We start from the raw sequence: 22,674 nt of genomic DNA on the forward strand, positions 1-22,674 counted from the left end.
TAAAGCAGTTCACAGCGTGTTACTGTGCTTTATGTTCATGTGACTTTTGATCCTTCAGTCACTGGACATGTGCCATCAGCCATCAGGCCCCAGCTGAGCTGGTACAATAGCTAAAGACATCGTGCATATGTAGTGACATCTAGCGGCGCTCTTGTGAACTGGTTTGACAAAGCAAGCTGTGTATAGTAAAGCAGGCGTCTATAGGGGGCAGTATAGGACCAGTGTTGCTCATGAAAGTGAACTATATTACTTGTCTCTCGACATGTTAACGAGCTGTGAATGACTGATGATGAATATCAAAAGGGCCCCATCACATTAAAAAGCCTAAGGATTGCAAAAACTATATGAAACTATCTTTTCAATAGCCTAAATTAACAAAAATTGCGCAAGAGAACATCCTCTGTGACCAACTGTGAAAAGGAAGACTTCACATACAAGACCAATGAGTTGTAGCCAAATAATAACAATGTAAACACCTCAGAAGACAAAATAGTTGCCATCTATAACTAAAAACTCACGGTGGTCGGTAGTCTATTGGCTGAAATGATATATATATTTTTAGCCTCATTAATGTATATAAGCCTGACAGATGACAGATCATGTCATATGAAACACATTGCACACATCAATAATGAATTCACATATGTGTAATTGTGTACATGTGGTAACTGGGCTGTAACCCATCCAAAATAAATAAATAAATAAATAAATAAAATAAGATAAAATAAAATGAAATAAATAACTATAATAAAACAAAACAAAATAAATAAGAATAAAAATAAAACAAAAAAAAAGAATAAAATAACTAACTAAAAGAAAACAAAACAAAATAAATAAATAAATTAAAAACATTACAAATGGAAAAATACGTTTTAGTTTCTATGTCTGTGTTTAGGGATTATATATGTTTTTTTATCCATTGGGCCACGTCTATATGCTATTAATCTATGTTTCACATACAGAAGCTATAACCTTACTTTAAGATAGCCCATTTTGTCAGTTGTTTATATCATTAAGTTAACTCGCATATCGCTTGTTTTTATTTTCTTTTTAATAAGTGAATGCTTGTGTGGAAAGAGCTGGAGTCGATTTAATTTCCCACGGTGACTCCTCTAACTTTTGCCTCTTCATCGACCTAAATTCATGATGCGGATCACTAGTTTCATTCTGTCTGAGCATCTCGCCTATGATTGGCTGTGCTTTCCCCAAGCCCCGCCCCAGACATGAACGCGCTCAGGGCTGAATGGAAATGACCAGAGCCAGTAACCACCTTCACGAGGATAGTTAGCCGGAAATAGTGATAATATATATTATACAGATGCCTAAATAAATCCTGGCAATGTTAAACTTAGTTGCTTTCCAAGACACAGCCTCACACACCCCTAGAAAAGAAGAGCAAAAAACACACACACCCCAGCTCCACGCCCTCTGCATATTTAATTGGCCGTCGAGGAGCTTTGGGGATTTCACGACGCAACTGATTGGTTGATGTCGACAGCAATCATGTCTAGACGGCACCCGATTGGCTGAGCTGTTAGGAGGAAGTCAAGTGTCAAAACGTTTCGGGGGATAAGCTCGGAGTTGACAAAAGCGATCTGTCTCAGTTGAAACATTTTGGACACTGTTTTTTTTATATTCCAGGCTTTGTCCTGGGTTGACCACGCTGGCGAGGATTACGTTATCCGCCTGAGAACCGAACCGCCGTGCCGTGACTAGGACTTGGTCTCACCGTAGACTTGACCACCGCCGCACGGCAGAGAGGGGAAAGTGGGACTTTATTGTTCAAGGCTAGCTAACTAGCTTTGCTTGTTTTTGTGTGCATAGCGTGGACCGCAGGATATATGGCTGCGAATTACGAGCCGGTATATGGACTATCAGAAGATGAGGTAAGCTGTAATAATAACAAAGCTTTGTTATGCAGGCAGCAGTCATGAATAGGCGTCTCGCGCACGGGGGGGGGGTTCCGCCGTAAATAGCTAACACCAACGCTAGCGGATAGTCAAGCTAACAAGCCCTCACCCACGGTAACATTCCATAGTAATGTTGAGGCAGCTGTCAATTTCCTGCCCCCTGTGTGCGTGTCCACTAGTTTCCCCATCTTAATTCAAGTAACAGATGCACCACTTTGACTCCAGCGTGTTAAAAATTGAATCGAGCAATCTTAAAATCCTCCCTCTATCCTTTATTTGCATAAAGGCACGAGCGACTTGTAGCTCTAAAGTGCTGTTTTGAAGCCCAGATGTGCAGAGGAGACATTTCTTGGGTGGAGGGCTGGATGGCATGTCAAGCTAATTACTCTGCCTGACTTTAACACCGCCTCTTGTCAGTAATCAAAGCCGTTTGATGGTGAGCTCACCGCTCAGCGAGTTTCAAACGGAGGCATGTACGTCTTGCGCTGTCAACTGAGGTCGATATTGACTTCAGTGTTGAACTCTGTGTCGCATTTGACATACAGACGCACATTAATAATGCAGTGTAAAGCAATGCCAGGATGCAAACGTTGTTTTACATGGCAGCGCGACAGTCACGAGTCAAACATGAGGACACTGCTGAGTGGCAAACAAAATCATTTGATCACCCAGCAGCTGTCATATTAGTCAGTTATCTGTCAGACATTATCACTGCTGTCAGAAATAGTAAGGCTGGAGATGAGTCTTTGGAAGATCCGGATGAACGACTAAAAATAATTATTTCATATGTTTACTCAAGGTTTTCAGGAAAATAGGGGTGTGACTGATTGTTGAGTTTGTCATCAGTAGGCTGAACTGCCACTCTTACCAGGAGGGAGGCGAGATGTGCATGTGGTTTCTTTATACCAATTTAATGGACAGATGTCTTGGTAGATACACCAACCATTAAACGGGCACATATCTGACTAGATGTTCCCATTAAAGCTGTTTTTCTGACATTTAATTTTGTTAATCAAGATCAGAAGTTAATGATAAACTTTATTTGAAGGGCTATGAGCAATCTAACTCAGCCAGTGTTTGTGTTTGCACTGCTTTCCTGATGAGGTAACTCTTTTCACTTTCATAGCCTTGCCATGCCCTGTCTGTCAGTCATTACTGGAGGGGAAGCATGCCAGTATTAAAAATTCCACACACTGCAACACAGGGGCACTTCAGAAAGGGATAGTTACTTTTTGGTTAATATTCACCATATTGTCGGCATTAAATCACATCATATAATCTCCACAAGTAGGCTAATGGTTTTAAGACAATTGTGGGTCTGCATTCCACAAGACACTTCACTTCCTGTGGCGATGAGGCAAACAGTCAGAAATGCTACACCCTCTGAACAAGGCCATGGCTTAAGGTAACAGCTGGGTTGGTCTGCTTTCCCACCCCTCCCAGTCCGTCCTTTGCTCCATTCTCTAGCACTTATATTAAATTTGTGACAGAATTTGTTGCTTTATGAACACATCATGAACCCTTCTCAGGATACACACATGAAGCAGTGTGTCATTAACTTTTACTTTAGACCCCATTTCCAATAGACAAAAGACTATGTGAAGCTGTAGACCAAGCATAGTATGAAGTGGTTTAGTATTAAAGAAATAGCCTACTTCATCCAGAAAATGATCATTTGTATTTAAAGTACTCACCATGTGTTTGTTGAATTTGTGACGACAACTTTGTTTTTCTTGCATGCCTCCATGGTGAACGAAGAATCCAAAAACGTAGAAAGTTCCTGATGAATTGGAGTAAAAATGGATCTGCCTATAACAACAGCAAAACACTATCAAAACATTAGTGTACAAACTCTTACACAACTCATTAAGTATGGCCCAAGTTTCATTTATCCAGTCATATGCTATGTTCTTGCCAAACACCTGCATTTTCGCTAAAACCTCACTTTTTAAGAAATTGTAATGAGTAGCGTGCCTGGGCAAGCACGTGCATTTGAACTTTGCACAAGTATTTTAAATAGTAATGTGTTTAGGAAGTACTGAGTATATGACTGGATACATGAGATTTGGATTGTACTGAACCAGCTGTGTGAGCGTTTGTAAACAGATGTTTTGATATAGTATTGTTGTTAAATGCAGCCCCCTTTTCATCAAGGATTTTCTCTGTTTTTGGATTCCTCATTAACTGTAGAGGTATGTCATAAAAACAAAGTTTTCTCCACAAATTCAGTGTAACACAGAGGGAGTAACTGATATACAAATGATCACTTTGTGGGTTAAGCATTCCTATAACTAACATTACATCACCTTTTCTCTGCAATATTTCAATGTTGTTTATGTAATGTCACCTGTCAGGTTTTAAATGTTGGAGTTATTCAGGATTGAATGCTTTTCAGACACAACTCAATTCATTTCTGGGTCAGGGTTATTGACTTGAAAAATGCAGCTTTGAATCTTTGAAGTGGCTTCCATTTGAAGTTATGAGATAATTTTCCCATGAATTCAATTTAACGTTTGGGTCCACCGTCTTTTTCTTCTGCAGCATGAAACGAGAGTGCTGCGGGTTAAGGTCATTGCAGGAATGGATCTGGCGAAGAAAGACATCATTGGAGCCAGGTGAGTATCACAGGACTTTTATTTAGGACACACCAGAAGAGGCTGTTTTCAGCAGAGGTTTCTCAGTAGTCACACTGTTATGCCACTTTAATGTCATTGTTGTGGGATAGATGTGTAGGCCTGGTCAGTGTACTTGCTGTGGACACAGGCTACTTCACTTCAGGTGTATTCCCTTTGCTTATCACTAGTCGTATATTTTGATATGTAGGCTGGTGTTAGTTTCTCTAAACCTCACATATGTGTTGTCATTTTTATAACTGTTTTGTAACATACAGTACTGATATGAAAAAAGGCAAATACAAGCATATCTGTAGACATGTCGTTGCATATAGCATCCTGCTCTTTGATTTAGAGGGTCTCCTTTAGGCTGACCTTGGACAGGACAGTGTTATGCACTGTGACTACACTCCTTTACCTTACAGAGACCTTAGGCTCCAGTGTTAATCAATGATTACCTACCTGCCTCTCCTATCCTACTCATAACCCACCTCTATTACAGTTTTCCCAGATAAAAGCGTGACTACTAATTATACCATACCACATACTCTCTCAAGACACACTTTCTCACACGTAGGAAGACACAGATGTTAAACTTTTGTGGGTCTTGTGTTCATCAAGAGGTCTTTTCTTGTGCTGTCAGACCTCCTCTCTCCTTGTGTGTTTCTGTGATGAAGTGTAACCCACTGTTATCACAACTTTTATGCGATGTTACATAACACCCCTCTGTGGAGTTGTATTTGAAGTCTGTGTATAGTTATTTTTTAGCATGGCTGAGCGCTGTGACTTCTGCCCTCTGAATTTTAATTACCCGCCTCTGTACCTGCAGTACTAGAGGGCTGCAATCTCTTAATAGTACACGGAGTGACCATCAGTCACGGCTAAATCAGTTATCATTTTATGTACGTGCCATTTCTGTGCTCTTAGTCCAGGCCACATGCAACATTCAGCCGAAGAACTTGATAATACTTGTTTATTTTATTGGGTTTAGATTACATGACTAAACCCATTCATGTACTTGCTTCCATCAGAACCGCAGACCATCCTTTCTGCTGCAGATTTGTTTTTCGGAAACTCGACATGCCTTTTAAAAACAACCCTGTTTTATCCACCTGACTCTCAAATTTGCAGTAAACTGCACAACACTAAGTTTGATTTTCGCTCACATCCTGTAACGCCACCCAACCAAACTCCTGCTTTCAGGATAATTGAAATGATCGCTTGTGCTTCAGCTCATCAACTTTGTCTTTACCCGCTGCCCTTTTCGTGCTCAATTGGTACTGCGCATGTGCAAGTTTCAATGGAAATAAGAAGAAAGCGAGATGCCTCACTCTGTACCTACTTACATCATTAGATAAGGAAATAAGTAGGCCTATGTGTTTAATTCTTTTTGAGTTGCCAGATTTACTATCCCAACGTTGCATCTTACTTCCCCTGCGCAATCAGGCAGTCCCTATTGTTGAGCCCTGCATGCACTAACCTATAAGTAAAGTCAGGTGTATGGGAAGAGAGTAAAATATATTTTAAGATTGTCTAAAATAAGGTTATATCTAAGGATCCACATGTGATTCAGTGTCTGCAGTGCTGTTGCTTTTTTCATATGCATTCTCGACAACATGCTCCCTTGAGAGCAAATTCTCCGACAGCTGAATTGAAATTCCTGTTCAAGAGTCAGCTGTTTGGCCCACAAAGGTCCACTTCAATACCTGAATAGCTTTGCACTGAAAATAAAATGCAAATGCGTGAAGCAGTACGGCAACAATGCCATCCAAGGCATGTTATCATTTTTTAACTGCATCAGTAACATCTGCTGGTAAACAACAAGCATGAGAAGGTTCAAGAATAGTCTGAATAAGACAACACCCAGTCAGAGCAAAGCTTTACTCACACAATCAGAATTCAATTATTTTATTCCTTATACAGTTATGGATAACAACTTTAAACTGCGTTTTTTTTTTAATGCACTTGGTATCTGGCTGAAATCATCGTATGACTAGTGTAAGCCTCATCTAAATTTGAACACTAACCCTACTGTCGTTTACAGTAATGCATTGTATTTGAGCTATGAGAGAGCGGACATTGTCGGAGAAGGAGCCTGGCATGTTTAGCACTGTGTGAGTGCTCCTCACATGCCAGAGTGCATGTGTTAGCATCCTGATGCCCTGCTGGCAGGACAGCTCAGCCTGGCTCAGGAGAAATCTGAACTGTAATGAAGAAACACTGAATGAGGTCTGGATGTGTGGCGAGCTACCACAGGAGACAGTGCTGACTTGGCAGTCTGTCACCTCATAAGATGCTCAAACAGTGCTGGCTTGTTCTTCTCTTCTTTTTTTTCTCCAAACCCGTCCCCGTTGCTGCTTTATTCTGTGATACAGCTACTTTGATCTATTGTGTTCTGCTAGGTTATTTCGGACGATGAGAAACACCCATAGGTTTTGTTTTTGTTGATTTAGCGAGGTGCTGATAGAAACACGAGGAAGTCGCGTGCAGTCGAACAACAAGTGGACCAAGGTACCATTTGAATCCAGCCACCCTTGTTAGCTTTCATCTCCCAGTGTTGACCTTAAGTAGCCTGTCTCCCTCAGCAGGATCTCTGTTGATAAAGGCAAGGAGACAAGAAGGAGTCTCAGTGCAGTCGTGATACAGTAGGGCCATTGTTTTAGTTTAGTCACAGCACATCACAGAACCACACAAACACACAATTAGAGGCTGTGGGGTTCCTGGAGATGTTAATTAACAATCAAGCAACAGCAGTTGCTTTGGGTACATTCACGGCTCATTTTTTAATATTTCCCATCTCTGCTTCTGCCCTTTTCCTTTCGCTCCCTCTCAGCTACTTCCTTAGAATCAATGCAAGGCTGCACTCCAACTGGCAGGCGAAATCTAATTTTGGATATATCCATACTGGAATTAGATTGCTGCTTATATCAAGTCTGATGGCAGGGAAAAAAAATTGCCTGGAAAGTGATTATTACAAATCAGATTTAAAACGCATTCAGATGGTTTGAATTGCTATTTCAAATCATATTTCTATCTTGTGTGTCAAGTCTAGCCACTGCAGTCCAAATGTAATTTATTACACAGGAAATTCAACATGTAACATCAACATCTCACCCAGGGCATTGGGAGGAAAAAAAGATATTCACTTCCTTGGTGTCATCCGGGAAGACTGAAAGCTAGAGACTGTGTTGGTGTGAGGAATTAGAGGATGTGTGTCTCTGTTCTACATGTAGCCTGCAGCTTGTTGTTTTGTCTGTTCTGTAATTACAAACAATAGAGTTGTGTCCTGAAATGACATCTATAAATGTATATGCTCATTATGTAGCAGATTGTGTTCACATTGATAGGAGTCATTTCAGGACGCACATGAGCAGGAATGGGACAGAGAAATGGGAGCTTTATGGGAAATTTTGGCCCCTCGGAAGTAGATGAGCGATAAATCAATTAATCAATCTGTCATCAATTCTTTGGATCACAGATTAATCATTTAAGTAAGGTTTTGGACTGTTGGTCAGACAACAGACTTTTGATGTGGTTATCTTGGGCTTCAGGATATTGTGATGGGCATTTTTCAGCGTTTTCTGATGTTTTATTGACCAAACTATTAATCTACACATCAACCACATGAGAGACTAGCAAACCTCAGTTGAATCCAAACATGCCGTAAGCTGTTCCACTGAAGGTGCCAACAAGCCTAAGGGGAGATGTCTGGTTGCATTTTGGATTTAAAAACTATGAAGACTGAGAAAAGCTGGACGAAAGCAAAGCCATGTGTAAGATGTGCAAAACTGAGGTGAAATATTGTTGAAATGCCACAAATCCGAAACCATTTAAGGAAACATCATCCAGATAAGCGACCTGCGAAAATATCCGACCTGAAACAAACCCCACTGGAACAGGCATTTACTATCCAGTTCTCCGCTTGTCCAAAAAAGTACTGAGGTTGTTGCAACTTTCATATGCAAGGACATATGTCTGTACGGCATTGTTGAAAATTGTAGCTTTCGAATCCTCAGTAATATACTAGAACCATGCTACATTTCACCCACACGCTCATGCAAAGATTTAGGTGGAGTGGGAATCCCTAACCTGTATGCAGCGAACCTGAATAAACCACGGGCGTAACGCATTGTTCGCTTTTAAAAGAATTGCAGGTATTCAGTTCAGGTTGCGGTGGTTTATGTTTATGATTTTAATCGAAGATGTTCCTGCGTCCGACCAGCACCTGATCCTTGAGACTGGCTGTGCAGAGGGAGTTCTGTTACTTATTCAATTTTTTTTTTTTATTATTGCACCAGGTTGGAGGGTTCCTTGTACAATTTACAGCATTAGTTCTCTGAGAGTTGCGTTCATACCCAAGAGAAAAAAATTGGTATTGTAACTGAAATATCCCCAAATTAATTGATATTGATTTAGATCATGAATCGACTCAAATTGTGACCTTGTGAATCAGAATCAGTTTGGGAAATCCGCGGCGATATCCAGCCCTATAGGACTTTCTCACAGCAGACAGCAAACACCACATACTACCTGCATTATGTAATCTAGACTACACACAAATGAAATTGTTGCAGCCAGAAAACAGACAACAGAAACATACATAAATGTGTAACAGTGATTTTGTTATCCAGGTTTGGTCTTAATATAAAAAGCTTCATGTAGGAACATGCAAAGTCACTGACTGAAAAATCTTCACTGTCACAATCAGACTTGTGAGAAGTTTTCTTTCTCAGGTAGGTTTTTGAAAAGATTATAACCTGACACTCTACCCTGTACTGCCTGTTGGGACTGAGATCAGTAGAGTAATTGGTCTGCTTGGTAAATAGTGCAGCTCTGCCTCTCCATCCAGAACTCACTGGAGATTTTCTCCCCTGTCAGCACCTTCAAATAAACCAATTGGCTATTTTTAAATGGCACAGTCACATACTCTGCTTACTACTTGCACTGCTTACCTCAAAATGTGTTGCAGTTTCTATTTTTAGCCCTCTGCTTTGTCAATAAGACATTATAGCCTTATCTCATAATACCTAAATGCAAGCAGTTTTTATTTGCTGTGGTTGTTGGTGGCAGACTCAGGTTTCAGGTCTGGAAACAGGCAGTGTGTCAGAGTGTAGGTAGCTTAGCAATATGGGCTGTGGCACCTGTGCCCACAGTTAAAATGATGTAGACTGGGAATGGGACGAGCTGAGGTTAGGCACACTAGGCTGTACAGTATTCTGTTTATTATTGTAGAAGAAGGGGATCCCTAATTTCTTTTAAGACCTAAAAGTGTGTTTCAGTACATAGAATTAAAAACTGTCAAGTACTTAAAGCTTCAGTTGGTAACAAACTTGTCATATTTTCTGAAAACTGTCACCATATCCTGACAAAAGTATAAGAGAGACTTCTGTGAAAAATATCTTGTTCCTCCTCCTCATAGTGCCTCTGATGGCATTTGCTAGAATCTACTGTGGCTGAAGGACATCAAGCAACCAGAGCTGAGGAGATTGTAACGCAGCTTTCAATCATGGTAATCACGGGTCGTGAACTGCCGTCAGATTGCCAAACTAGGCAGTGCTGATCAAATATGAATCAACTCTGTTACTGCATTGCCTATTTCTCACCTCAGATGTTTCCAGACACATATTTAAGTGTACTGTTTTGCAGTTAAATGAGAACACAACTGTTTTCAACATGGTGGTGGGGTCACAAACGTTCTCATTTTACAGCTTAACAGTACACTGCAATATGTTTCTGAAAACATTAGATGTGAGAAATAGGCAATGCAGTCACCGAATGTTGATTCATATTTGATCAGCGCTGCCTAGTTTGACAGTTTGACAGTTTGACCACAGTTTATGAGCAGTGATTGATATGACTGAAAGCTGCATTTAGAGACGTCAGATCAGCGAAATGAAAGTTAGATACAAGTCGCTAAGTACAGCCATAAAGTTGCCACTTAATGCTTGGTCAGATTTTTGCGTTTTAGTCAGATATTGCTTGATTTAAACAGTTATTTGTTCATAGTATTTTGGCCTTTTTTTGGAGAGAGATGTTGGAAAAGTTTTGTTTTTGTACTATTATGTGTGTTTCTTGTCAGCAATACGATCTGTAAATAATGTTTGTTGAATACTCTTATGACTGTTGGGAGCCGATTTGTACCTGTGAATTTGCATGAGCTGTTGCAAAGTGAGAACTGTGAAAAGCTCAAGATGAAACTGATTCTTCTTTTATTCCTGTTTTGTTTCTGCAGCGATCCCTACGTCAAACTGTCCCTCTATGTTGCGGATGAAAACAAAGAGCTTGCCTTAGTCCAAACAAAAACCATTAAAAAGGTAAGTCCTAAAGTAAGAAGTGGCTCTGATGCATGCATCTGTAGCATAGTGCTGCTCCTTCCTGTGTCCTGCACAGACCTTAGGCTCGTAGATTGAGACCTAACGAACTCTGATTTGTTTTCATCGTATCAGATTGGCCACTCCTGCAGCAGTAATCCCCTCCCACACACCTGCACCACGCTTTTACTGCACAGCCATTTAAATGTGACTTTGTTCACTCCCCTTTTGAGTCACAGATTTGAGATTACTATGTTCTCTGAATAGCCCCACCCCCTATGCTGCCACCACCTCTCCTTCATATCAGTGCATCATATCGTCTCTAGAGATGGAAACCACAGTAAAGAACCAGAACGCAGTGCTTCCTTTTCTGCTCTGTAGAGTGTAGAGGGAGACATTGGGCAAGCTCTTTTCACCTCAGTGGCCTATTTTGGGAGGAAATCTGTTCACAGCAGGGGGAGCTATTACTTGCTATTAGTATAAACTCTTAAGAGGATATTTTAATGTTGAAGTGGGCTGTGATTTTGAACCATATGTCCATAATGATTGCTCACATTGTGCATTTCTCTGAGCTGAAATGAAGCCTATAGAGTTCTGTCACATGTTCTCATTTAATCCAGAATCTGTAATGCATGCTATTGTGCATTACAAGTTATATAATATACAGGGGAGAAATCCCAGTGAAGCTGTTGGCTTCTAACACTGTAAAATAGCCTGACTCAGCTCCTTTTGTAAATGTCTCCTTTCCTGCTAGTTAAGGTTAGCTTCATGTAGCTGCCAGCCAACCCTCTGCTGGAGTTGGGCAGCTCAGGCCTCCACGCAGGCAGACATATGCTGCCAGTGGCCACGGTTGCCTTACTGGATATAAATAGCTGACAATGCACTGCTATGTGGAGCAGAAAATGAAGCATCACTGCTCGGCTCTTCCGTGGGTTCTGTGTGTCTTTAAATGGGACACCTTTGATGGCGTCTTTGTCGTTGAGGATAAAAGTATAGCTTGTGGCAAGATGGCGATGAGAAATGAAGAGCCACTCTGAGATTACCATCAGTAACCAGAAGTTACCCTGAGCCTATACCAAACACTGATATTTGCCATACTATTCTAGAAAAATTTTCAAGACTGATTTTAGATTTAAATTGGCTTTTGGTCAAAGGGCAGTGGGTTCATTTGTAATTCTGCTTTGTCAGCAGTTGTTTAAATGGAGATGTTATTTCATCGCTGCCTTAAAATGTTGTAAAGTGTTTATTAATCAGAGTGACCTGTGAAATCAAGGTTTCATTGACATTCTGGTGTTTAAGTCTTTTCAATCACCCAAGGAATTTTAATGAGATGTGTCAAATAGTTCTCAGTCCAATAAAATATCAAATGTGTGAGGCAGAAGGAGAGAGTCTGAGCGTCCACACACTGAGCCGACCCATCCAGAAAGTGGATGAAAATCCTCATGGTTGTTAATCTAGGGACTAATGCCAATCACTGGGACATGATGTTAGCTACAAACTTCCTAACAACCTAAGAGGATCATTGACGCACAAGATAGAGCCTAATTTCTCACTTGGGCTCTCTTCTCTCACTCCGAGTTGGATAGGTTTCATACATCTGTGCTGTTTTCAGCGTAAGACTAATGATAGTGTTCACTGATAATGAATTATTAGTCTAACCACGTCTATGCTTTGTGTTTCAGACCCTCAATCCCAAATGGAACGAGGAATTCTACTTCAGAGTGAGTTCACGTTTTGAACTCTTTGCATGCTTTACGATGTGTCAGATTCTTACCAGCACCCTCCACTACGATGCTCTGTTATTTCTCTTGTTTACTCTAGAGTGGTAGTGTCAGAGTTGTTAATCTTTAGTTGCAGTTTAACAGAGAGTGCCACCTCCTCCTGAACTGTAATCAAATGGACCATATTAGACTTTAGAGGCTTAGCTACATGCATATGATTACTCCTGACTGGTTATTTATAAAAGAATTATAGTTCAGCCCTATGTTATAACCATTTGAGGATCGCTGATTGACAAGCCACTAGTCATGAATTATTGTGATACAAAAACAAACAGGTAGTTGCCTAAAAAGTGTTTGTATGCATGTACATTTACACTGGCTTTGTATGTAACATAACTATGAGATGACTGCTGTATAATCTCCCCTGTTATTTTGTTGCCAACACAGGTGTGTCCGCAGAATCACAGGCTACTCTTCGAGGTGTTTGATGAAAACAGATTGGTAAGATTCACACTTCGTAACCTCTTACCCTTCACTCCCTCTGTTGCATACATCACACATTAACTTTAATTGCAGTCTGTTTGTTTTGACAGCTTTGACCAGTAGTTGATTTACTTAGTTCCACCCACTGCGAACTCAAATCTCTTCAATTTACTTCATGCAGTTTGTTTCCACTTCAAACTATATAGACATCATATTGTCTTGGTAACATCAAGTGCCATTTCCATTGATGATAATGGGCTTTCTGGTAGTACTTTCTTTTATGGCTTAGTCTCAATTATGCCAATAAAACATCCATGTGCCACCAAATAAAATATGATGGTTGTAAAACTGATAATGTCGCACACCTGTAATGCTTTTTATGCCATTTTCCCAGAATAGTTCTGCTTTCATTTCAACACAAGGGTTATTAACAAACTGGAATGAATTGTTCTGACTTTATTTGCGACCCCCTATGTCTTCACAGTTTTCTTCCTGTGAACTCTCTGACACATTGCCAGATCTGATGCCGCAGGATTTCAGCCGTAGGCTCAGTCAAAAGAACTCAAAACAAACACATTGCGATGCTCCTAGGAAAAAAACATGGACACAGACACTGCACGGCCTGTTCATCTGTTAGTTTCATTGCTCTGCTTTAAGGCTGTGGTCCGCTAACAACTCCTACATTCCTCTTATGTCAAATTTCTCAGATTTCCACCACAGACGAGAACACTAGTTTCATTGACTTGTGAAATTAAGACCGTTGTAGGCCCTCAGTTGCCATGACAACTAGATTAAATGTCTGCACAATGTCAAGAGCTGCAGCAATTAAAAAGAGCACAAGTAGGTCTGGATAATCAATTCACCAATTCACGCTTTTGTATAACCTTCACCTTGGTGAAACATCTTCGAAGGAGAGTGAAGTGGTTGTTGACGTAACAAAGATGTTGTTCCATGGAAGAAGGGAAGGGATTTCCTGAAAGGGTTTTGTAACTGCAGTAATATTTATTTCCTATAAATTCTCAGTAACTCTGGGGTCTGTGTCCTGAGTTTGATGTTTGATAAAACAAACGGCAGATCCAGCCTAACATAGTATTGATGTTCTTGGCTGTATAAGGCCCATTCTGTCTGGGCCTTGCAGGTTTGGGACTGCTGCTTTTGTGCGTGGAGGACCGACGTGGGAGGTCGCAAGATTTGAGCTTTTTGTTACACTACATCCTGCAGTTTTCCTGATAACATAATGAAGTGAAGATGGGGACATTTTATGATTAAATCTCATTCAGTCACTTTAATGTGCATGTTACTGATAAAATCACTGCATACATTAGTGCCTGTTGTGTGTGCATGTTCTGCAGAAGGGAATTGCTGGCGCTCAGCCCGCAAAGAAGAGGGCAGCTGTAATGTTTCCCTCAGTTCAGTGGGAGCTCTCTGCTGCCATATAGAAGAGGAAGACACAACAACAGCACAGCACAGGCAGCCTCAAGCCCGGTCCTCTCCTTATATGTCTGAGGAGGTGCTTTTCTGTCTATCTCTAGGTGCATGCCAAGGCAGCTCCTCCACCGCTGGCCAGTATTTCTTTCAAGGGGCTGCCTGTTCTCTTGCATCCGTTAATTTATTGTTTATTTGTCAGAAGAGATGAAAAGTTTGACTAAGCTTTGCGTTATAGCATGTATGATAGATTGCCGCTTACCTATGTGTACTTGGAGAAAATCCCTAGATACACTGAATGTCAACGAATGTAAGTGCTTACAAAATACGGTAGAACTACATATGAGACTGACAGCTAACACAGAATGTAAAGATAGGTTGAATAGGCCTACAATACAGTGTAGTGCTTTGTTTGAAGCAGGCATGTTATGTCATTTGGCAAGCTGGGCATGCTGCCATTGGACCACACATTGGCATTTTGTTTCTTTTATACAGAACATTCTCTATAACATTTCACACACACACATTTATTGACTGTGCCTAACACTGTAGGCAGTGTGTCATCGCGAAGTGTAACCGGCTGCCAAGCGATGATTTTTTTCCTTGCTCTACAGTCTTTTCTTTTGGCTGTATCACTGCCTCAAGTCAATATCACTTGTCTCCTTGATGCCCTCTTGTCCATAATGGAGAACTTTCATTTTTTTGTTCTTGTCCTCTCCTTTTTTTTTTTCTTCCCCACTGTGGTGCACCATCAGTGGTTTGGCAGTCAGCTTGTTGCAGCGTGCTTTTTGAGGCCGATAAAGTGACACACTGAGCGCTGAACCATAGGTCAAACCAGTCATAGAAGTGGGAACAACTTTTTGGACGACACAGTTCTGAAATGCCAAATTATCATAGGGTGCTTTGTGTGCATGGAGGCAGACAGCTCGCCCACCAAGTCTGGTCTCAGGACAGAGTAGCCCCAAACCCCCATCTTCACATGCTAACCTGACAGTAAAAAAGACTGCTCTCATGGATGTTGTGGAAATCTCTCTGTTGTATCTTGAACTGTAGCCAAATAGAACATTACAAGTGCTTAAACATCATCATTTGTGTGCCTGATTTGAGCATCGCAGGTTAGGATCACAGCTGAGTCGTATCTTGGGCGGTTTTTGGATGCAAACAGAGTGGCCTATAAAACCACCAGACAGTTAAGTGTTTGGCTGTGTATTGGAGATGGCGTAGTCTATTCTGTTTGAAGAAGACTTGGATATCTTTCTCCAGAGAGGATTCTGCTGTTTGCCTTATCAAAGCTGCAATCTGTCAGATATTCTGCTCCTCACTCTGCCGCTGCCTATTTTTCTGGTCCATTTTTAGCAACAACTTCCTTATGCATCTTTTTTTTCTGTTTCCAAGCTACGAGAAGTAGCAGGACTCAATTTGTCCTCCAGATTGATTGATGAATGTCGCATTTTTAGTGGTAACATTTAGCAAGAAAACCTGGACATCAGGATGTGACCACTGTACCTGTTAAAAAAGAATATAGATTTATCAGTAACAGCAGAAAGGGAGATGCCATGGCCTTAAGCCATTACATTAATGAAGGTATAGTGTAAAGGTAGAGTTTAGAGCTTGGCAATATGTTAGTATTATGTCATGATATAAGAATAGATATCGCCTTATATCTGAGATTGTAATATTGAAAGTGTTGTAATTTCCTGGTTTTAAAGGCTGCATTACAGTAAAGTAATTTTCTGAACTTACCAGACTGTTCCAGCTGTGCCATTGTTTCCCTTTACACACTTAGTCATTATATCCTCTAGGAATGGGTATGAGTACTCAGTTTGGACGTCAGTATTTGTTTAATGTATTGAGTAATTGCCGCTCAACATCCCACATGTGAACATGATTTTTATAAATATATTTTTTTACTATTTAAAAGGGGAAAAATCTTATTTAATTGTGGAGCTGCATGCAGTGTATTGCTTTGCTCATAGACTCTTTGCCCTGTTGTTCTCTTTGTTCATCAAGAGATTACTACTGCAGGAGTGTGAGCTCTGCAAGTGTTAGCATCACACGGCTGAAGTTACCTAGTGGTTATTAAAGGGTTTACCAACAGAGTCGAGCTGTTTCAGTGTCAGTGTGAGGTTGCTGGGACTGGTAGATGTTAAACTGACCTTGAGGAGAGCAGCTCCAAAGACAGTCCATCGGTGCTGCATCCAACCTTTGTGACAGCAGCAACAGAAAGTTTGCTGACTTTTCTAAAGTTAACTTTGACTTAATGGTTTAGTAGGCTAATTGAAGCCTGGTTGTTCAATAAATGCATTTCAAATTGTACTTGTTTTCCGTTATTGGCCAATTGTCTGTTAGATTTTTTTTTTTTTTACCTGTACTCTACAATAATTTATTGCTACTTCTCGAGTTTAGAAGTTACTTAAAATGCCATCCCTTATATCCACACTACTGATAACTATTTATCAAAAATCTCATTGTGTAAATATTACGTGAAAGCACCAATAGTCCACCTTACATTATTGAAGCAATATCGATATCAAGGTATTTAGACAAAAACGTTTTGAGGTAAATTACTTTATCCTATATGCTGAAGACAGTAGTGTTTTGAGGAAGATATTTTGTGCCACTACAAGAAAATCAGCAGTTGTAGTTAAGGAATGAAGTGTCAAAAATATAAGGTAACTTATTGGGGTTAAAAATGACCAAACTGTGTGGACGTAGAAGGGAGGACATTGATGAGAAGTGTGGAGGCAGGGAATTGGGCGGGGTGTTAGATGGAGATCATTTGTGTGGTGGAAGGGATTGACAGTTGTAAGTGGGGTGTGTTTGGGGGGCCAGTTGGCACTTGAGGGCAGCATGGGGTTGTAACAGGAGGTGCTGGGGCCATTTGTGGTCACATGACTTACGAGCAACCCACTGTCACCTCGGAAACCAGGAGCGCCGGTCGCTCTTATCCAATCATGTCAGGAATGCTGGCCGTCACTCGGCTCAGGCTATTTCTGCTGTCTGTCGCTAGTGCTTGGTAGTGCTAAGAGTCTGGCATACAGGGATCCTTCTTCCCCCCCCCCCCCCCCCTCACCCTTCCTCTCTTTATCCTCCACTCTGCCATTCCTTTGAGTGCGCAGTGTAAAGTTGTCAGCTCTTTTGCAGTGGCTGTTCAGTTTTTGTGGTGTGACTGCTTTGCTCCGTACAGTTTACTGTGGAAGGAAAGTTGTGGAAGAGACTCGGAGAGGGTGGGAGGGGTGGGGGGTGAGGGAGAGTGGAAGAAAAAAAAGGGGATCAGTCATCCAGCCAGCCAAAGGAGAGAAGTGGGCGACACTAAGAGACAGAGACTGGAGCCAGAGGAGAGAACCAAACAGCAGAGAGAGAGTGAGAGGGAACGGGAGCTGTGGGACGTGAGGTGAAAATGGCTCAACGTCTGCGTTTGTACTTTGGCTCAGGCCGCAGTAACACAGCCCCGGAGATACTGGAAGGAGACTCTGAGGACCAGCAGGGAGAAAATGATGTGGTCACGGCGCTCCGCATGCAGCCACCTCTGGTGTCTGTGCCTTCTCAGGAGCCAGCTGCGCAGCATGCCCCACCAAGAGCTTCGAGGTCAGAGCCTTCGCTTAAACGCAGCTCCTCTATGTTCATACCCCAGCTCGCTGCCTATGCTGAGCCTCGGCCCACCAAGAGCTCCTCGATGCACATCTCCCTTCAGCGCTCCAATGGATCAAGTAATGGAGATTCCCGTGGTTATGCTGATGATGTCCTGCCACCCTGTTACACTCCTCCAGGTCCTGCGCCTGCCTATACTGAACCACGGATCCAAGCGGACGTTCCACGACATCCACCTCCTCCGTACTACAGTCCAGAAACTTTAAACTCAACAACTTTTCTGACAGAGCCGAACCTGCCCAAACGCAGGGTCTTCAGTATTGGCTCCAATGGCCATACTGTGTATAGCAGAGGTCAACCTGGTATCACTGTTGGTGGTATTTGTATCCAGAGGAACTCTCCGGACGGTTCTGACATCCAGCATTTCAGAATCCACCCTTATGGTAGCACTGGCTGGTCCGTCCAGCAGCAGAGCTTGGACCAGTGCTCAGTTGTTAATGGTGGAACACAGAGACTTGTGTTTCAGCTCCAGCAAAATCAGAACCAGGATCAGAGCCAGGGCAGGCAACAGGCTGCTGCTTCTCAGGAAGAATGCACAGATGTGGGCTTTGCCGCGTCAAGAGGTAGCCGTACGGTGCATTACCCCAGAATTCGACTGGGGAGAAGCTCGTCTCATCAGATGCTGTTGCTGGAAAATCAACCCCAGGAAACTGGTGCAGACAGCCAAACTGAAGATGAGACTGAAGCAGACATGGAGAGGATGGAAGCAAGAAACAGACCTAATGGTTGTACTTTCAAAATCAGTGGGGATTCTTCCAGGAGGCAGCCTCATTTCAAGATATATTTTACCCCAGGTGGAGGTGGAGATCAGGATGTGGGCCATGGCAATGATTCAACAAGGAATAACTCTGAGGTAAACTTAAGTGGAATGAAAACTTTGTAAATATTGTTATGGGATTTGATAATAAGATCCGCAAGGTTTTTAGTTTTTAATGATTAAAAAAATGACTGTGAGAATGATTTGTAAACAATCACAACAAATAGTGGACGGGTCAACTGGCTCATATGACATTTAGCCGAACACATGATAGCTTGTATGTTGTGTAGCCAGAAGAGGAGGTTCATTTCGTAGGCCATGAGCATAACAAATGGGAATCAGTGTGGAATGGATGCTGCCTAAATTATGCAAACATTGTGGGATGTCTTAAGTATTTCGCAACTAATTTGTCACTCACTGAATTCAGCCCAGTTGAGGAGAGATCCGTATGGTGCAGGAAAAGGGTGGTGACATTCTGGGAAGTGAAAAGTGCAGACATGGTTGTTGAGCTAAATCACACACACTGGCCTTCTTTCACTTCACAGCCACAGGCATTTCAAGTTTTACACACATTGGCCAATTCAGTCATGAAAGGAAAACAGGAACAGGCTCATGGATGAATGGATAATTTCTCCCCGTGCACTTGTTGCCTTCTGTTTCACAGAAATGTGACACTTAAGTTTGGTAATACCCTTAACTGCAGCCAGTGCTCTTTGAGACTTGGCTGTTTCTATCTTTAGTCTGTTTCTAGTGAGGTTGTTGATTTTGAGAGCGGGCAGGCGGCATGTCTTCTTTGGCTCTAGACTGGTATGGATCCGTATCCTCGCAGCTGCTCTGTGAGTGATTACGAACTAAGATGTCATATTGGACCAAGCAACAATCTCGAAGTCTAATAAGCATCTCTTTCTTGAAAGCCTGACGTGTTTCTCTCATTTCTCCTTCCATACATAGCTCAAGCTGTGGAAGTGAAGCAGATCTAAATGTTGCACTTTTATAATCAGTGTGTCATATTGCCTAATTTATCATTCACAAGCTTCTTCTTAGAGCACTTAAGATAATGGACTTTTCAGCAGCAGTACGTTCTGCACCCCACTTTTTTTTTATCAATTTAAAATTTAAATAACCCACTTAAACTTCAAGTTGCAGCTGTAAATAATAATAATATATGATGGATTTTCAAATTATGGGTCTCTCACTGACTATACAAGGATCATTCCCAGTACTTTATCATGAAGGGTTTTCTGACAAGAGTGTGCAGCCATTATTTAAAAAAAGAAACTTAAAATATTGTACCTGCCTCCCACTGTTTCAATGTATACACCCTGGACATTTGTGGTTCCCAATTTTTTTGGCTTGCGTCCCCTAAAAATGAAGCAGTATCTGTTTACGACCTCTTGTCAAAGGTTCTTTGTACACGAGTCATGACCAGTTAGTCAAAGAGTCATTTTTACTTCTCAGGTTCTTTGTTGAAGGTTATAAATAAGTCTAGCAAAAAAGTTATCTGGGGATGCAGAATGTTTTTCTGCAGTCCTATCCTGTTAATCTTTTCATGACTCCACAGATTTTTCTTGCGACCTTTGGGGCATCCCGGCCCCCAGGCTGTGCTGCACCAGTGAATTCAAATGAATCCAACTTAAAGGTACCCTGTGGCCTTTTCCACCTCTGACAATGCTGTGGAGAAGTTTTTCATGAGTAGGTCTTAAGTTTTGTAAGCGGGCAACACATTATACTGTCCTGCCACTAGTGTGACATTATTCCACTCATCAGTAGGAGGTGGCAATGTGCCAGAATAAGGAGCAACACTCTAGTAAAGGTGTTGATGGAAAAGCATGCTGGCAATATTAAAAAAAAAAACAGTTGTGCAAATGTTTTATAAGGAAGGAAATGCATTCAGTACATTTCTTTTCAAGGATATACACAGTTTATTCAGGCGAGTAACACTGATAGTAAACATGTTGTTTGTTCACAAGAAAACTGAACACAAACACACAACTGTAATTATTTAATCAAGCGCCACAATAAGGAAATGAGATTAATTTTGTTGTGGTGTGCTCCAGTGCCCAAGGCCCTCTGCCAAGCTTTCATAGCATGAATAACATTTTTGACAGTTACTGTTCCCTTGCCTTCCTGATAATATAAATGTTATAAATCCAAGATTGTGTTTATGTCAGAGTCACAGAGTCGGAGCCTGAGGCATGATTAGATCTGTGGTGTGATTGGCTTGCTTATTGGCAGCTCTCCACTAATTCATCTACAGTTCTAATATATTTTTAGTCATGTTTTTGACAGCTATACTTAAATGCATTTTACACACCTTCTTGTTTCCTCATTATTTAAAGACACACAGTGTTGTGTTACCTCAGGGCATCGTGTTTTTTCATGCAACGAGGAAATCCTCATTTAGACCATAATGACAGGTCTTCCCCAACTGGTAGCCTGGAGTTGGAGTGCCCCTTTCTAAAGCCCTGCATGGGATACTACCGGTGTGTTTTGTGTGTATATGTGTGTGTGTGCCAGCGAGACTAGCTGCAGACAGCTATGCCACAGTGCCATGCCCTCGTTACAGCTCTGCCTCGACACCCCCCTGTTTCCATTCACAAAGAGCTCTTGCAGGCCACTGGGTTTGCTATATTTACCTGAGACAGGATTGTGGATGGACGGATGGATGGCAGGGGGACTCTCTTTTTATTTCGGTCCAGTACCATGTGAAACGGGTTCAGATTGCTATTGTTGTGAAGGGCTTTTCTCTGTCAGCTCTGATCTCTGAGCTGTGATACAATGCATGGCATTGTAATTCAGTCGTGTCAGCACGGAGACTGTTGAGTAGGTGAGACAACCTGTTCACACCTCAGTGCCAGTCTGGACCCCATCCAGGTTCCTGTATATCATGAACTCTCGGCCTGTTACCACCTCTTCATATATATCTTCATGGCAGTTCAGTACTGCTACTGTTAGCATTGCCAATTACTATCCCTTTATTTACTTCCTACCGCCTTAAGGACAGGTTCCCCCAAATTACAAAACAAACCCAGATTGTTTTGTCACTTACCTCTTGTGGTGTCCAGGCCTGCTGATACTTTTGGTTTTATTTTTTATACCACAGTGTAGAAATACTTAGTCACAAGTTTAGTCCTGCATTCAAAACTTCACTTTAAGGTTAACTACACAGGAATTGTCGCTCACTGTATGTCAACAATATCACCAGTAAAAGTGAAAGCCGACCCCAGATTCACTCTTCGTTTGCTATATTTGCGTTTTTTAAGGCTGTGTATGCAATTTTCAGAGCTTCCTCTTGGATGCGTGCTGCTAACGATCTGGCACCTGGTCGCTACCTTCTTATAAAGCCTCGACCACACCTGTGCGCTGTGGGGGCACACACCCAGAAACATCCCGAACACAGAAGATAAGAAAACATGAAGAAAATGCAGGCGGAGGACCTAAAGTTAAAGTGCTAAAGTATTTGCATCAAAATGTATGTAAAGTACCAAAAGTAAAAGTCCTCATGGTGCAGAATTAACACATTTCAAAACAATATTTATTATATTACTAGATTTTAATTCATGCATTAATCTTTTAATCACTTGAATGTTGGAAAAGGTGGAGGTAAGTCGAATTACTTCACATACTGCAGGGTAGCTTAAAGGGCCAGTGTGTAATATTTGGCATGGTTTATTGTCAATCTGAATCTGAATCTGAATATTCTACCCATTAATATGTTTATATAAGTGTATAATCGCTATAAAATAAAATTTGTTTGGTTTTCGTAGCCTTATAATTATGCATTTATATATATATATATATATA

General features: G+C 41.4%; 1 protein-coding gene across 1 annotated transcript in view; it reads left to right on the plus strand.

Annotated features, from left to right (window-relative positions):
* The first annotated feature begins 1,546 nt into the window (after positions 1 to 1,546).
* nedd4l (NEDD4 like E3 ubiquitin protein ligase) overlaps positions 1,547 to 22,674 on the plus strand; it is a 49,516-nt gene continuing 28,388 nt past the window's right edge. Inside the window, exons 1-5 of the mRNA XM_050053784.1 lie at positions 1,547 to 1,886; positions 4,452 to 4,525; positions 10,755 to 10,836; positions 12,516 to 12,554; positions 13,002 to 13,055. Of these exons, the coding sequence (XP_049909741.1) occupies positions 1,842 to 1,886; positions 4,452 to 4,525; positions 10,755 to 10,836; positions 12,516 to 12,554; positions 13,002 to 13,055 (294 nt within the window). The 5' untranslated portion in view covers positions 1,547 to 1,841. The remainder of the gene's footprint in view (positions 1,887 to 4,451; positions 4,526 to 10,754; positions 10,837 to 12,515; positions 12,555 to 13,001; positions 13,056 to 22,674) is intronic.

This window comes from Epinephelus moara, chromosome 9 (assembly GCF_006386435.1).
Source record: "Epinephelus moara isolate mb chromosome 9, YSFRI_EMoa_1.0, whole genome shotgun sequence".
Taxonomy (NCBI): domain Eukaryota; kingdom Metazoa; phylum Chordata; class Actinopteri; order Perciformes; family Serranidae; genus Epinephelus; species Epinephelus moara.